The sequence below is a fragment of the Ctenopharyngodon idella genome, chromosome 1 (genome assembly GCF_019924925.1).
Source record: "Ctenopharyngodon idella isolate HZGC_01 chromosome 1, HZGC01, whole genome shotgun sequence".
Classification (NCBI taxonomy): Eukaryota; Metazoa; Chordata; class Actinopteri; order Cypriniformes; family Xenocyprididae; genus Ctenopharyngodon; species Ctenopharyngodon idella.
The window spans coordinates 40,670,053-40,688,412 of record NC_067220.1 but is presented as its reverse complement, the minus strand read 5'-3'; the positions used below and the strand labels follow the sequence as shown (position 1 = coordinate 40,688,412).

At 35.9% G+C, this 18,360-nt stretch overlaps 2 protein-coding genes across 2 annotated transcripts in view; one reads left to right on the top strand and one right to left on the bottom strand.

Moving 5' to 3' along the window:
- LOC127510448 (N-acyl-aromatic-L-amino acid amidohydrolase (carboxylate-forming) B) overlaps nucleotides 1-3,347 on the bottom strand; it is a 30,061-nt gene extending 26,714 nt beyond the window's left edge. Inside the window, exon 1 of the mRNA XM_051889974.1 lies at nucleotides 3,341-3,347. The gene's annotated coding sequence lies outside the window, so the exon portion shown is untranslated. The remainder of the gene's footprint in view (nucleotides 1-3,340) is intronic.
- On the top strand, nucleotides 1,958-17,523 carry tacr3l (tachykinin receptor 3-like). The gene is made up of 5 exons (XM_051889945.1): nucleotides 1,958-3,016; nucleotides 7,009-7,197; nucleotides 7,657-7,807; nucleotides 13,222-13,418; nucleotides 16,094-17,523. The coding sequence occupies exons 1-5, from the start codon at nucleotides 2,649-2,651 to the stop codon at nucleotides 16,374-16,376; spliced, it is 1,188 nt and encodes a 395-aa protein (XP_051745905.1). The 5' UTR covers nucleotides 1,958-2,648; the 3' UTR covers nucleotides 16,377-17,523.
- The last annotated feature ends 837 nt before the right edge of the window (nucleotides 17,524-18,360 follow it).

Below are 18,360 nucleotides of genomic sequence, written 5' to 3'. Positions count from 1 at the left end.
TTGTGACAACTCATGGACCATGAATATTGCTCATTTGAGAAGAAGTAAAACAGACAACATGGCTTCTAAAAAGTTGAAACCCACTGACACTTCACTGCCTGCCATTTTAGAATGGACTTCAAAGACTGTGAATTAATGTAGGGAGGCGTTACAGAGCAATTCTACTGCCAGTTACAGTTTATAGCAGCTAGACATCGACACGCTTCACTTCCTTCATCCTTTCAGTCAGATTAAGATGAACATCAAAAGACTATAAATCAGTCATTTACTATTAAATCATAATCTTTACCAATTAAACATTGGCTTAATAACATTTTAATAATGTCTTCAATGAATGCTTGACTGGTATAAGACAATATGTACGAATATTTGGCATATGTAAATTTATTGTAATGAGGACGGGCTCCAGCTGAGTCTGGTTCAATCAAGGTTTTTTCTCCCTTAAAATTTTTTTTTTCCTTGCCATAATTATATTTGGCTCATTCACAATTAAAAAATAATTTTCTGTAAAGCTGCTTTGAAAATGTGTTTATGTGAAAGTGAAATAAAGTAGGCTACTTGTTTTGTGGTGGTCAATAACAATGCTAATCTTTACAATGCTAAACTTTCTTTTGCTTTTAAACGCTTATTTCAATACCCAAACCAATATGCAACAAAAAGAGGTTTTTAAAACATTGTTAATATGAATTCCATGTGGAATTTTATAAATTCCAAATGTGTTTGCAAAGACATTTCTGTGAATTCATTAATGACCGAATAATGTCATCAGGGTGTAATTTGTCTTTATGGTAACCGTATTTCCACCAAAATACTGTAGTTATTTACTACCATAACATAGTTAGTGGTTATGTTATTTTTTATTTTATTTTTTAGATATGGTTAGATGTTCCATTTCTAGTGGCAGCTGGTTTTACGTGGTTTCTCATTGGAACAAGATGGTCATTTATGGTCCTGTTTAGAGCTGGAAGACCACCTTTTCACTCTAAAAAATAATGTGTTGGCTCCAAAGTTATGACTTAAGTTATGACAACTTTGAGTGAATTTACATTCAACCAACAGCTTTACAAATCTTTTGTTTCGAATCAGTGGTTCTGAACCACTGATTTGAAACAAAAGATTCGTAAAGCTTCAAAGCATCATGAAGCAATGTTTTGAAATCACCCATCCCTAGATATGGTGAATAAAGTCATTATTTTGGGGGTTTTTTGGCGCACAAAAAGTATTCTCGTCACTTCATAACATTAAGGTTAAACCACTGTAGTCACATGAACTGTTTTAAATGTGTCTTTAGTAGCTTTCTCTGCATTTGAAAGTGTGAATGTAAAACTTTTAATGCGTTTTGGCTGTTCATTTACATTTCAACAACGTTTTGGGTGCCTGAAAAGCAAGCTTTTGAAAACGGGTTCCAAAGTGCAAGCATATCGTTGTCATGTAAATGTACCCTTAATGAACAAGTAAGATTGTCACTTGCATTAGCGCAATCGTTGGTTATAGAGTCAATAGTGTTTAACCTCATGTATCTACTCTTAAGCACAATGGTAACACAAAATCTTCAATATAACAGAAACTATTTTAAATGTCAAACATAAGAGCATTAAACACTAACAGGTCTTTCCCTTCACTAAAAACAAAAATAAATGAACACTTAATTTCAACATTTATTCTCCTTATCCAGTCCTATGCAAAGCATGGTGGGAACAAGAAATCCACTGCCTAATTCCCGAAGTTATCAAGGCAATTTTATTAAGTTACTACAACCTAATTTTAAAAAAAAAAAATGACAACGCAGAAATTTGAGTTTCAATTACAGACAAAATATTATTTAATGATCAACATTATTATGTCAACAGGACTCTACAAAATAATGTTTGCAACTTAAAAGGTTTAATTAAAACAATAAATTAGAATTTTTTAACTTGCAACCATGCATTTATTTAAGTTGTGGTAACAGGCCCCCTGAATTACTTTTTAGAGTGCTGGACTAGGATCCAGCAGGACCATAGATTAAATAATAATAATAATAATAATATCTATATACCTTTTATAAAGAAAGCTGCTTTAAAGATTTTTTTATTATTATTTAAATTGCAGTAAACACATATAAATGTATATTTTATGTAAATTCGCCGCTGAAGTGAAATGCAATGCCTCATTTGTTTATCACTTTTCAAACTGCTTTAAAGAATTTTTTTTTTTTTTTTTTTTTTTTTTTTTTTTTACCTCAGTTTCAGTAAACATATATCGATGTATATTTTACGTAAATTCGTCGCTGAAATGAAATGCAATGCTTCATTTTGTTCAGAAGTCATTTTAAAAATAGGCATTTCCGATGCATTTAGCAGGGCTCTGGCATCACAAACCTCACAGGCTGAGGCGATAAAGCATTTATCAGTTCCAAATCTCTTAAAACTATCCCACTTTTGCATGTTTCTCTATTCATTTGAGCAGCAGCATGTGGCAGGAGCAGCAGCATCTCCAGACGTATGTCATATGAGACATGACTGCGCGTCACCGCTATTTTGGACACTTTGGATGGAGTGCAGGAGGATGCGCACGAGGACGCGCCAGATCTATACTTGATAGAGGAATAAATATATGTCTCAGACTAAAGTCTAACTGTTTAAGAAGGATATCGCATTAAGTTTATCATGGCTGGTCCTCAGAGTGGCTCAAACGTAACGCGTAATTTCACGAATCAGTTCGTGCAGCCGCCGTGGCGTGTCGCGGTCTGGTCGGTCGCGTACAGCTCCGTGCTCGCGGTTGCCGTGTTCGGAAACCTCATCGTTATTTGGATAATTTTGGCTCATAAACGGATGCGCACCGTTACCAATTATTTCTTGCTCAACCTGGCGTTCTCCGACGCCTCGATGGCCGCCTTCAACACGCTCATCAACTTCATTTACGCCACGCACGGAGAGTGGTACTTTGGAGAGGTCTACTGCAAGTTCCACAACTTCTTTCCCGTGACCGCCGTGTTTGCCAGCATTTACTCCATGACAGCGATTGCAGTCGACAGGTAAAACTGTTTATGATCAGTTATAACATTCTGATCATACAGTAGCTATTCATCATTCACAAAAACTTAAGATGAGGTAATTGATTCAGGGTTCCCATGGAAATTTAAGGCTTTCAGAAGTCATTAAAAGAATCTTTAAAAAGTGATGTCATATAAGAACCATTTTTGGTTCCCTAAAGAACATTTCAATGAAGAGTTCTTGAAAGAACCATTTTATTTCTTAGTGTAAAGAACATTTTTCCACTATAAAGAACCTTTTGTGGAATAGAAAGGTTCTACAGATGTTAAAGGTTCTACATGGAACCATCGATGCCAATAAAGAACCGTTATTTTTAAGGGTGTAGAGCAAAATTAAAATGTCTATGCACATTTTCCAGACTGCTCTTTATGCTCTTCTTATGTCTCAGGTCTCTTCTATCATTTTGTTTGAAATGAACAACAGAAAAAAATAATCTGAGAACTATTGAATACTGTATTCAGGTCCAGTTAATCTGTATAAAATCAGTATAAAAATGTGTTAAAATGTGTGTGGGAAAGAGATTGAGATGATGTTATGAGTGCAACAAAAATGGAAACATATAAGGCTTGAAAATGCTCTTAAAAGTCATAAAGTGAGATTTTTAGTAGATAAAATTATTTTGCAAATCTATCTATCATTAAAGAAATAATCAATATATCGTTCACAATACCATATTTTTTTAGCTGTTCGGTATTTCGTATGAATGCTGTATATAAAAGGTATGAACCAGCCTCTGTAAAATGGTTTACAAAATGGTAATCAAATCAGTTACATGTCAAGTGCTATTGTGGCAAGGAGTTTACAATGATTGGATATTGAATCTTTAGCACTAGGAACTATGACAACCCAACCTCACTCTAAAAAATGCTGGGTTAAAAACAACCCAAGTTGGGTTGAAAATGGACAAACCCAGCGACTGGGTTGTTTTAAACCAACAGTTGGGTTAATGTTTGGCCAACCTGCTGGACAGTTTTATTTAACCCAACTACTGTTTAAAAATTACTATATGGCTGGCTTAAAATGAACCCAAAATAGGTTGGAAATTAAAAATCAGACACATAATTACTAGAGGCAACAATAATAATCAAAAGGTGAACGTTTATTAATAAGCAATTTAATAAATGTTTATTTCCAACATACTTTGGGTTCATTTTAAGCAAACAATACAGCAATTTTTACACAATAGTAGAGTTAAATAAAACTGCCCAGCAGCTTGGGCAAACCCAATTGCTGGGTTTGTCCATTTTCAACCCAACTTGGGTTGTTTTTAACCCATGCAGCGTTTTTTAGAGTGCTATCTGGCTCATGCGTTTTACCTGACATCACCCTTCTTTTTGTGAGAGTTTTTTTAAAAAGGAATTCATATCAAGTAATCATTAAAGTCTAGAAAAGTAATGGGAAGAAGGTGTGAGAACCCTGTGGATTAGTGATGAAAAATTGGCCTGTTGAACAGCACAAAGAGAGGGTTTTAAGGACAACCAGTGCAGGCTTCTTTCTTTCTCTTCCAGTTGTATATTTACAGAATTACGCAGATTACAGCTGATACAATAATGTACATATCCTTGTGCAAGCAAAATTCATAGCATCCAGTTAGTCATGAATGCATCTAATGAGATGAGATCTTTGATACTGATCTGCATGATCCAGGGCATAGGGGGGCTTTTCCTTCATTAAAAGATTACAAGCTCAGTCTGTGGCTGTGTAGGAGCCAGAGAACATCAGTTCATCTTAACTCTATGTAATCTTTCAGCACACGCAAATGTGTTCATGTCCATATGCCGGCTCGACGTTTTGTACCTATTATCAAAAGGTTATCCATTAGACAGGGTAGTGTATGATTCAAATTCCTGAATTTGAATTGAGGTATAGCAAACAGAATCCAAAATTCAAGTTTAATTAAAATAGTTTTTAATAATGCATTTCATTTTTCAACATGAATTACCTATTAATGTCATGATACACACAAACATAAGATAATATTAATTATCAGTGTTGGGAATTCCACCTACCGACATTTGTGTATATTAATTTATGCATATTTCATAAGATTTACAAAAAATGTGCATTTCATTAGTGTTAATTCATTAGTGTGAATGCTCTAATTTAGTTCATTGTGATGAAGTCAAACAGCATAAAGCAGGCTTATTATGTTATCTTTTTTAGTTTGTTTTAAGTTTAAAATCTGCATGAAATGGAAGTTTTGCTAGACTTTTCTTCCCTATTGTGATGTATATCCAAATGAAGCAGCTTCTTGAAGAAAAAATGTAGGGCGGGACTTGATTTTGTCCTTGGGAATTGATTGGATGGTTGTGGTTTGCTGTTGGTGGATCTCGTGTGAGTGACAGGTTGCCCCGCCCTCGCGCCAGTAAACACATCATCAGAGATGAACTGCAAGAGGAAGGGGAAGTTATTTTGATTAAAGATTATGAGGCATGTGAATTTAAAAAAATAATGATGTGCACAGATAAATCATTGAAAATAAATACTGCAATATTCCATAAAAAATAAGAATTGCCCATTTTTATTTCATGGTGTCTTTAAGGCAAGAAACCACAGGTGAAAAGGGTGAAATATTTATCACCATACTTTCCCAGATGATTGATTACATTCAGAATTGCAAAAATAATTACAAGTTTTTTTTAATTTTTTTTATTTATTTATGCAAATGATGGATTATATGATACATTTCCAGGACAGAAATCTTGGATAAAGCCAGGTTCAAAATTCTTGTCTCATTTTGTTGACATATTGGAATTGGATTTTGCATATCTCTTTTCATCACTCAGGTTAGACGCCATTTTGAATTTAACACAGATGAAAACGAGGCTGTGAGGAATTGAAGTACAGTCTTTACAGTGGCATGCACTGTATAAAGGTCTTAGGTCATGTAATTTTCACAACTTTCAGCTTTTAACTGTTTTATGGAGTTTAACCACTTTGACTATTTTTTTTTTTTTCGGAAAAAGACGTCTTGTCAGCCGAACAGTTGGCATGTTAAACAACCAGTGTTGGGAAAATTACTTTTAAAAGTAATGCACTACAATATTGCGTTGCTCCCTAAAAAAGTAACTAATTGCAGTACATTACTACGTTACATTACTTTTGCATTACTTTTTCTCACCTGGGCTGGGTTTGATTGTTTGTTTTTTTAATAACAACAAAAAAGTTCTATTTTCTGGCAAACATTAAGGCCCTTTCACAACAAAAGTGAAAATGAATAAGCTTCAGGCTGAAGGAAAAGCTAATTCACTCCTGTACAGTAGAGGGCGCAGCTCAAATAAACCTTTCACCTGTGCTGCCATTCTGGATTAAAGAAGAATAGGATACAGGAGAAGGAAGTTCAACACTCTTATTTCTAAATCTAATCTAAAGTAATTTTTGCTTATGAGTATGGTTGAATTAGATCATTGAAGGTCAGCAGCAAAGACATTGGTTAATAAAGTGAGATTAAATACATAAAGTATATCTGTGTAATTTAATATAATTAATTATTACAGGTTTGCATAAAATTCTGAGATACATTCCACTGTTTTTATTCATTTTGAGGAATACTGAAAGTTTTCGTTCAAGTGAGATGAGTAAATGCATGTTCACATTTAGTCTAGAACTACAATAACCATCATGTTCACACAGCGCACACAACACCTCTGCACTTTATTTCTCTCAACATGGGGACAGGAGAGCTGTCAATCAATAAATGTGAAAAAGTAACTTGCGGTACTTATTTGAAAAAGTAACTTAGATATTTTGTGGTAAATTGAAAAAGTAATGCGTTACTTTACTAGTTACTTGAAAAAGTAATCTGATTACATAACTCAAGTTACTTGTAATGAGTTACCCTCAACACTGTACACAACAGTACAATCCATTGAATGTACTGTATTCTATCAACATGGCGCTACCCTGACTAACATCTATAAATCAGAAAATACTGTTAAAAGCCAGAAAAAACACCATGTTTTTCTTTGTGCAGGTACATGGCCATTATTCACCCTTTGAAGCCTCGTCTGTCAGCCACCGCTACTAAAGTGGTGATTCTCTGTATTTGGGCCTTGGCGGTGATTTTGGCTTTCCCGCTGTGTTTCTACTCTACCACGAGAACTATGCCTCGCAGAACCGTCTGCTACGTTGCCTGGCCGAAACCTGCTGAGGATTCATTCATGTAAGAGATTTATTTGTTCCAAACGAAAGTTCCCAATCAATCACTAATGAGGTGGATTTCACTCAGCCTTAGAACTGCACGTGTTGACAGTGAGACGATGATTTGGCAATGCCTGATTGGCTTTTCTTCTGCTTGATTGTAATTTCTGTACAGCCTTCACTTCTCAGGCTCTGCTTCCACTCTTCAAACATTGGTAATGCTCTTCCTGGCGTTACATTTCCTGCTATCTTTACACAAAGTGCCATCTGCCAGTGAGGCGAGAAACACTGATAACCAAACACATTACCTATTTACCAGTGGCCAAATGGTGTGTGAGAAGTGTAAACAGTCATTCTGACTCACAATCTAAATTTGTTGTCTAAATATCCAACCCGAGCATTAGGTACTTGGTTTTATCATTTGGTGAGCATAACAGCCACTTGTTTTTCACAATGACTTCCTCTCCTCTCACCTGTGCAGGTATCATATCATAGTAACGGTGCTGGTGTACATGCTGCCCCTAGTGGTGATGGGTATCACCTACACTATAGTCGGGGTGACACTTTGGGGAGGAGAGATTCCTGGAGATTCATCGGACAATTATGTTGGACAACTGCGTGCTAAAAGGAAGGTAAGAGGACGTAAAATTTGTCCCATGGTTTTGGGGTCTTGGCAACCACTCTTAGCAACGTAAACTGTTTGTTCTCAATTGATATTGTTCATTGAAGCTTACTGTATTATGCAGAAGAGTATTGTGAGAAAGAGATCGAGTTTATTACCTGCATTCAGATTTAGCATTTTCCTTCAGGTCAGTCCTATGTTCATAATAAAAATCTGTTTAAATGTCCGCTGCAATATCTTGTCCTTTTAACAGTTAAGGGGTTTTCCCGTGTCTAACAGCGCTAGTCAAAGCATTTGTCAGTTGCGTCTTGTTTAGTGTTCACAACAATTCAGTCTTTTCAATGTAAAAGTCTTCGCTACTGACTGACACACTCATAAAGACAGTCTTTGCCGCCATCTAATGGCATAATAATGTAACTTCTGTTGCTGTTCACGGTCAGGGACGATATTTTCCGGCGGAAGGAAAGCTTTTAGTGAAAGTTTACCTCATGAAAGTTGCATTGATAAATATTTTTGGCTTTAATATTTGTATTGTGTGGTAACCGTTTTATAAAAGCAATAAGGTTCACCTCAAATTCACCTCAGATATTCAAAATAAATACAAAGGAAACAAGAATGTTCAAACTGTCGACTCATTGTGAACAGACAAGTGTATTCTATGACAAAAATTGTTTAATAATGTTAAAATTATGTAATATTCATGAATTTGATTATGTACTTATCCATTTTGTTGTGAGTGCTTGCAGATAGAGACATGCATAAAGCATAGGCGGGGTGGCATATATTTTCAACTCTGCCATTTTTCTCTTTTTTTGTCAAAAAACGGAAATGCCACTTTTTTGGGCGATAATTCATTTCCGTGCATCCCTACTAATGAGAGTTAGTATGCCATATAGTTGCAAAGTTACTATAGTATGTCTAGTGTGGACTATTGAAATAAAGTGTAACCAAAATGAATTTCAAGTCTTAAAAATCGTTCAGAGTGAAAGTATTTGTCAGATCGGTGAAGAAAGTTACGCTACACTGCACGTAAAAACCGAATGATTTCTCTCTCATATAATCTCTCTGTCCTCAGTATGACTGTCAGAATGAGGTGACTAAAGGACAGTATTAAAGAAATGAACCCATGCATTTGAAAATCATAGAAATTAATCTATGTATTTATTGTTACCTGTACTGATGGTATGTACTGTATTGTTATATCTATTTGAGATTTTTCCACAGATTAAGGTCATGTCTGGTTTATCTCGCCGGGCAGCTCTGAGCTTTTTGTGAGCCTCAGCGTTCAGGCTTGCACACGTGGAACAATGATAGGTCCCTCTCAGGGATGAATCTAGGACAATTCATCTCATATTGTGCTAAAATGGTTCATATTAATGACTGTGATCTTCCTATGTAATCCAGTACTTTTGTTTTTGATGCAGAGATTACCGAAACATTTCAAATATAACCCTGGGATTATGCTGGCTTAAAGCACTTGTATTCTCACCTTTACAAAACCTCACTTCCCGAAGCCCATTCATTCTTGTGAAGAACGTGCTGATTGGCTGGAATTTAATGGAAAGGATTCCAGTAGGTTTCGCAGGGCGTGTGAACACTTTCTCAGAGTCTTGATGCGGAAAAAGTGGATGAATAGAATGTTTTTTTCTACCAAGTTTTGATAAACCAAGCAAAATTGCAGAAAGTGGGGACAAATGGAAAAAAAGATTTCAGTGACCTAAAGGTGGGTAGATGATGACAAAATTTTCTATATAAAGAATATAATCTGCAGAAGGTGCGACTCACAAATTTGAAGTTATGATAAATGCATCAGTTTTTACAAAACGTTAGATCTAATCCAGGGTACTCTGTATTTTCAGCTTTCCCTTTGCAGAATGTCATTAATGCTGTTGTAAGGTGAGAAAATCAGCACAGCCTCACCACAATGAGTAGGTAAAATTTAGCTGTAAGCTCCTGACAGGTCATGTTCACCTGCCCTGCTGAAAGACATTGCGCTTTCACACTGATTGAAGACCATTTATATGCTTCCCTTGAAAACTTTAGCTAAACCTGTGTCAAACTGGCATAAAAAGGGCAGGTTCTCTGACACTTCTGCCATCGGATCTGCTGGTAGGGTTACGTCATACCTAACCTTTCTCTGCTTTGTGTAACTGTCAATCAGCAATTATTCGCAAGGCTCCACTGCGTCCCATTACTCATTAAACTACAGTAGGGTCTCTACAGGGTACAAGACTTTTGTCGCCTCTTTACAGACAAGGTGCAAATGAAAGTGTTCGTTGATTGATGATGGACGGCGTTTCTTTGTCTTTTCCAACAGGTCCTGTGTCAAATTATGCGCAAATTAATGAGACTTTGTGAGTGGCTTTTCATACTAAATTGAGCAGAGGACCTTGGATCTTAGAGAATGAAGGATGGTTGTATGTTGTTTTCAGAAGCGATGGAAAAATGGCTAGAAAATGTTAACATTAACAATGGAGGTGCCAGTTTATTTAGTTTTAAAAAAACAAAGCGGAAAGATATGAATTGCAGGCAAGGGCAAGTGTTTGATGCAGTCCAAACCTTCAGCCATAGCATGAGATCTTTATTCTCCATTGTGTTGTTTAGTCTCAGCCTCAGACGTCAAACTCACACCGTTCATTGACCATCTGATGCTTATTACACATCAATCGCCAAGCGCTATCAATAATTTGACTGGCTGGTACTATGATATCTCTGACTATAGTCCACCTGAAAACAAAGTTTGGTTTATCTGGTTGATACACTATAAAAAGTAATACACTCTATCTACTTAATAAAATTGTGGCAACAGATTACAAGCAATATTATTAATTAAATTCAACATATAAGAATTGAGTTAGAATTAATCAAATTAATTCCTTAAAAGTCAACCATTTAAAATGTGTAAAATTTGCAAACACCGTTGCAAAAACTACAAACTGACATAAAAAGCAAAGAGTGAAACTGCCTAACTAACCGAAACACTGATCACCATAATGGTTGAACATTTTCAATAAAATCAACATTAACATCTAAACCTCTGTTGAATCATGTGTTTCTCTTTCCTTCAGTGATTCTACTTGTTATCATCATCTTCAATGTTGACAATAAAAATTAAAGAGTTCTTAATTCATCTTTGACGTCTGTCTGTTATTCAGATATTTTTGTTTAAATTTTACTTGTTTTAAATGGTTGACATTTAAGGAATTAATTTCATTAATTCTAACTCAATTCTATTTGTTGAATTTAATTAATAATATTGCTTGTAATCTGTTGCCAAAATTTTATGGAGTAGATATAGCGTTTTACTTTTTACAGTGTACAATAAGCTCTAATCACTGAATTTGTAAAAACCATCAAATCCTTGCAAGATTTTAGCATTAGCAAATAAATTAGATATGGTATATTCTGCTTTCTGAATGACACTACTAGTCAAAGGTTTAGGGTCCATCCAGTTTAACAAAAGTGACAGTAAAGATTTTTACAATGTTATAAAAGATTTCTATTTCAAATAAATGCTGTTCTTTTGAACTTTTTATTCATCAAAGAATCCTCAAACAAGTATCACAGTTTCCAAAAACATTAAGCAGTACAACTGTTTTCAACATTAATAATAATCAGAAATGTTTCTTGAGCAGCAAATCTCAACTTATGTTTTTAGTGGAAATTTAGCTAGCTATAATAATTAGCTAATTCAACGAATGCTAATTGATAATATTAGCATAGCATAGAAATTGCTGAAAGAGTATGACAATACAGAACATTTATGAAATATATGTTTCTCAAACTAAGCCCATGCTCCACTCATCACCATGATGGTAACCCCTTAAAAAAACCCACATAACAGAAACTCTTCTAAATTAGCATGGCTAAACATTAAACACTACTAAATCTCCCACTTAACATTAATCTTGCACAAAAAACATTATATAACACTTAATTTTAGCATTTATTCTCCCTTTCGAGTGTCATGGAAAAGCATGCTGGGAAATAGCCCAGTTTTAGGTAAATTTATGTTTGTCTAATTTAAAAGAAATTAGTATATAAAACTCAAAACAATGAAACAATTTAGATTACTTAAAATGTGTCAGTTTCGTGAACTCAAAAGAAAAAGAAAGTTCTAAATACTCATGAAAGTTAATTTGATTGAAGTAAATTGTTTAAAGGGTCCGTTCACCCAAAAATGAAAATTCTGTCATTAATTACTCACCCTCAAGTCGTTCCACACCCTTAAGACCTTCGTTCATCTTCAGAACACAAATTAAGATATTTTTTATGAAATCTTTTGTTTCAAATCTTTTGTATCAAATCAGTGGTTCGGAGCACCAAAGTCACGTGATTTCAGTAAACAAGGTTTCATTTATGCGATCTGAACCACTGATTTGAAACAAAAGATTTGTAAAGCTTTGAAGCTTCATGAAGCAGTGTTTTGAAATCGCCATCGCTAGATATTGTTGAAAAGTACCTTTCTGGCTCTTGAGAGGTTCAGTGACATTGCTGGCAAAAGTGAGCCATCTGATTTCAGATTTGTGTTCTGAAGATGAACGAAGGTCTTATGGGTTTGGAACGACATGAGGGTGAGTAATAAATGACAGAATTTTCATTTTTGGGTGAACTATAACCCTTTAAGTTGAGTTTTCCCTACTCAAACCAATTAATTATTTTGAGTATTAGGGTTTACAGTGTTGGTGAACATAAGAAACTCAAAAACATTAAAATAAGTTATCTCAAACTTTTGACCGATAGTGCATATGCAGACAACACTGCTGAGCAAATAGATTTTCAATATCATAAACGGTGCTTTAAAAAAAACAAACAGAGGTTAGTCACTTCACATTTTGGTCAGACAGTCTCTTCCTGCATAAAAAGTGTGTACTTTGTATAATGTGCTGCAACGAGGGCCAGATGCTGCTAGTCAGAAGTCCGGCTGTGCGAAATGTGAGGCTGTTTAGTATAACAAGAACAAATGACTACTGGACACCAGAACAATATGTTCCTTTCTGAAAACCTGATGCCAGTGATATCAAATCAAAGCACAAAATTGCCCTTTGGTGATATTTTTATTAGAAATATGCAATTATGTACTACTTTTCGGCACACTGCAATTTCCTCCTCTTTTGGGATAAAAATTGAGCTTGACTCATGCCTGATGACCGGTGTAAAAGCTTTCAGTGTGGATCCAAATCACTAGCAGTCACATTTCTTCTAGTTATTCATTATCTGTTTTCAGGTTTGAGTTTTTGTTCACTGAACAATGGCAGCAGATGGCTTTGAGTCGGCAGATGGAGTTCTTACATGAGCTGAGCCGTGGCTTTCCCTGATGCTGTTTTGTTCCAGGACACAAGAAGCCAAAAAAAAAAACCTCTTGTTTTGCTTGCATATGCTTCATGTTGAGACTTTAGATAATCTTTTTCTCTCTCTCCTCAGGTGGTGAAGATGATGATTGTGGTGGTGGTGACTTTTGCCCTCTGCTGGTTGCCCTATCACATCTATTTCATTGTGACGGGCTTAAACAAGCGCTTGAACAAGTGGAAGTCCATCCAGCAGGTCTATCTGTCTGTGTTGTGGTTGGCCATGAGCTCCACCATGTACAACCCCATTATTTACTGCTGTCTGAATGGCAGGTAATGAAACACTCATATACAAATATACAGTCAGGGTGTAAAATTAACTGTTTGTCATTTCTGCTGAGAAAATTGAGAAAAATTTCTAGCCAGAAAGGCTTTTCACCTGCTTAATAAATGCAATTTGCATTATTTTTTATTTGAAAATAGAGATTTTCAAGAAAAACATTATATAATATCTTTTGAGGTCTAAAAATTAGGTAAATACAACCTCAGATGAACAACAACACATGACATATCACACTGTCATTATTTATTTAACAAAAATAAAGCCAAAATGGAAAAGCCATGGGTGACAAAATAAGAGTACCCTATGATTCAATTGCTTGTAGAACCACTTTTAGCAGCAATAACTTGAAGTAATCATTTTCTGTCTGACTTTATCAGTCTCTCACATCATTCTGGAGGCCCACTCTTCTGTACAACGTTGCTTCAGTTTATTGAGGTTTGTGGGCATTTGTCTATGCACAGCTCTCACCACAGCTTTTCAGTCGGGTTGAGGTCTGGACTTCACTGGGCCACTGCAACACCTTGATTCTTTTCTTTTTCAGCCATTCTGTTGTAGATTTGCTGGTGATCTTCAGATCATTGTCCAGTTGCATGATCCAATTTTGGCCAAGCTTTAGCTGTCGGAGGGTTGGCATCACATTTGACTCTAGCATATTTATTTAAACAGAGGAGTTTATGGTTGTCTCAATGACTGTGAGATGCCCCATTCCTGTGGCTGCAAAACAAGCCCAAAATCATCACCCCTCCACCAGCATGCTCGACTTTTGTTATGAGGTGTTTGTTCTGATATGCTGTGTTTAGTTTTCACCAAACTTGGCGCTGTGCATTATGGACAAACATCTCCACATTGGTCTCGTCTGTCCAAAGGACTTTGTTCCAGAAGTCTTATGGTTTGATCAGATGCAACTTTGTAAACCTAAGCCGTGCTGCCATGTTTTTTTAGAGAGAAGAAGATTTCTCCTGGCAATCCTTCCAAACATGCCATACTTGTCCCGTCTTTTTCTAATTGTACTGCCATGAACTTTATCATTAACTGAGGTCTGTAGAGTCTGAGGTGTAGTTCTTGGGTTGTCTGCAATTTCTCAGAGCATTACACGGTCTGGTCTTAGGGTGAATTTGCTGGGACGTCCACTCCTGGGAAGATTGGTGTCTATTTTGAATGTTTTCCACTTGTAGAATGATGGACTTCAGATTCTTTGTAAATGGTCTTGTAACCCGTCCTAGATTGACAGGCATCATTGATGATTGCTGATGTCTTTCCTCCTTGGCATTGTGTTAACACACACCTGAAGGCTCTAGACCAGCAAACTGCCAAAACAAGGCATTTGATTATCAGCACCTGACTGAAACTTACCCTCTTAATTCCCATGGAAACAGTAAGGGTGTTCTTAGTTTGTCACACATGGCTTCTGGCCTAGTTTTTGTTAAATAAATAATGACACAGTGTAATATGTCATTTGTTGTTCATCTGAGGTTGTATTTACCTAAATTTAAGACCTGCCAAGGACCAGATGATTTTTTTATTATGTCCGATGCATAAAACCATAGAATTCAATAGGGTGTCCTTTATTTTTCACATGACTTTATATATATATACACACAGAGGGGTTGGACAAGCAAACTGAAATATATAGCAAACCTGATTTTAGACCACAATAATTTATTAGTATGGTGTAGTAGAGCCTCCTTTGTGGCCAACACATTATCAGTTCATCTTGGGAATGACAGATACAAGTCAGTCAGAGGTATTTTGAGCTGTTCCTGTTCCAGATCAGTGGTCAGGTCATTTTGTGATGCTGGTGGAGGAAAACGTTTTCTGACTTGCTCCTCCAAAATACGTCAAAGTGGCTCAAAAATATTTAAATCTGGTGACTGTGCAGGCCATGAGAGATATTCAACTTCCCTTTCACGTTCATCAAACCATTCTATCTTGCTGTGTGTATTGATGCATTATAACGGCACCCCCTTCAGGGTACAATGTTTGAACTATTAGGTGTACATGGTCCTCCAGAATGGTTCAGTGGTCCTTGCCAGTGACGCGCACATCAAGCACAGCAGGGAATGACATGATATTGTGGCCCAAATCATCATTGATCCACTGCCGTGCTTCACTCTGGGCAGCAACAATTTGTCCTTTTTTTGAACTCTGATATGTCTTCCATTATGTTGTGTGTATTGCAATATTTTATGTACAGCTGTACTATTGCTCTGCTAATTCAACCTTCACACTCTGCTTTAACTGATGGAATGTAAAATCAGTGAAGATTGGCCACCAGACCACATATATAGGCGTGAAACCTCCAACACTATATTGGCCAATCCCTGTATGTCTATATATAAAACTTACAGTTCTTAATTTACTTGCAAGTTAATATAAAACTAATAATCAATTTAAAAAAAATAATAAAATAAAAACATTTTACATTAAAATAAACAAATATATAAATTATATATATAATGAAATAATTTTTTTTTTAAATTAAAAATATTGTATATATATTTTTAACATATTTGAATATAAAAAAGTATGGGTTCTACTTAAACTACACTATCTTTCAGTTCTTTATATATATAATTTAGATGCTGAAAATATTATGAAGTAATTATAATAATTATATTAATGCAATTTCAATGAAAAAAAAAAATATTTTTTTCCAAACCTCCAGGTTTAGGGCCGGCTTCAAAAGGGCCTTCAGGTGGTGTCCCTTCATCCATGTATCAAGCTACGATGAGCTAGAGCTCCGTCCCACCCGTCTCCATCCACGTAACCAGAGCAGCATGTGCACCCTGTCACGGATCGACACCAGCGTCCACGGCGATGACCCCTGCCGCAGCAACCGAAAGAGCACCAAGTCCCAGTGTCAGGTCGAGGTCAAAGACGAAAACACGGCAGCTACTAAACTCTGTCTTCACAGAGAGCCAATGTTTGCCAGCGAGCAGCTCAGCTGAAGGGCCCGACGTGCATCTGATCGTGCTCTATTATAGTCATACTAACTAAATAAAACGTGTATAATAAATGAGACACATTTCTGAGCATGCAGTGAGAGAGCAAATGCCCTCAAATCTGCAGTATGATGAAGTAATACTGCCTCCAAGTGGTGAATTCTGAACGTTTTCAGTGTAGTCCAGCTTACTACTGCATGCTGCCTAGTATATACTGCATACTGCCTTCAATTTTTTTAAAATAGAACATTAGTACACATTATGCAATGATAAACATAAAAAATAATATACTACACTAAAGGTTCATGACCTCATCACGTTGTATGATCATCCTGGAAATAAAGCTGTTATTTGCTAAATTTGATGCTGAAAAAATGATGCTGAAATTCATTATGCTTCTGGTTCGTTCATCTCAGTAGAAATGAAGAGTCAAATCAAGCATACCTAGCTCAGTGCTCTGTTGTGAACTGCACATTTTGATCTTAATATTACATGCATATCGAAATGTAATATTGTGCATACTGAACATAGGCAGCGCTTGTCCCTCTGTACTGAAGTATATCTTAGTCTAAACTGAGAGACTGACTTCAAAAGTGTAACTGAATGTAAAACTAAATAACATATTCTGAGTCAACAATCTTTGAGCCAGGTTGTATGATGAATCAGATGAAGCAAAGTCATGAAGCTATGTCAGAAAATAAGTTATTTGTGAATTTCATAAAACCATTCTCACATACATTGGTGCACAAAACTGTTTCGTGAATAAGATCCAATGAATGTACATAACAGACTACAATAACTTGACTATACAGTTTATTTTTGTGTCTTGTTCACGTTTGATATGTTATATACTATATTTATGATGTAGTGTTTACACCACTGATAATGTGCTTATGATTTTTATTGTAAATAATGTGCAAAGTAAACTTTTTATCAGTCAATCGAAAATCACAGTCCTAAAAAATTAATATAGTAAAACTGCTGTCACGTTTAAATACATTGATGATGTTTTTTTTTAGCTTTTACGCCTGCTTTGTTGTAATGATTTGATCTCAACTAAAGATATTGTGTGCAAAACGAATAATGTTGTTATGGTCACATTGTTTGATGTTGAGTGTGAACAACAAAGATTTATTAAAGTGAACAACAGAAATGATGACAACGTTCTTTATTATAATAATAAACAATATTTTACTTGTTCAGAACAATGAAACACCATGATAGATGGCTGATTTGAAGCTTCAGCGAACAAACTCTACCAGACAAAATGGTAAGATAGTCATTGTTAAGTAGGAATAAATTTATTTGCAGTATGAACAATAAGTGTGTTATCTGTAGATCTTTAATTTGGGCTCATGCATTGTTTGTGTCTGGTTGCTGGACCATGCTGCTATACTGGATCCAGGGTTGCCAGGTATTCACAACAAAACCCGCCCAATTGCTATTAAAACTAGCCCAATCGCGTTTCAGGGGGGCTCCCCCGATAAAAATCGCGTTCCGGGGGGTAAAATCCACGTTTTTTTCGGGGTTCCCCTAGTAAAATTCGGACATGAAAAAACAACCCGCGGCAACAATGTAAAAGTAGCCCAATTCTGCGGGAAAACCGCGGACTTGGCAACACTGATTGGATCACTAACCTTGGTGCAGTCACGTGTAATTCCGAACCGTTTTCTTTAGAAAATCAGGTGTGAAATGACTAAAATTGAGTATTTAACTATTTTGAAAACTACTACATGAATGAAAGCAAGTGCAATGCACATTCATTTTCATTTTTTAATGCACTTGACTAGCCTATATAACGCATGTTTTTTTTTTATCATGTGTAGGTCAGTGCAACCACTAGATGGCGCCATTGCTTATGGTTTTAGTTAGGGGAGGAATCCGTGCTGGTGAAAGCCAATTGAAGGTTAGAAAAACATTCCAGGACACATTGTTCCCACCGCAGCTTAAATCTAGAAATTGTATATGTTCAGTTTTGAAAGAAACGTCC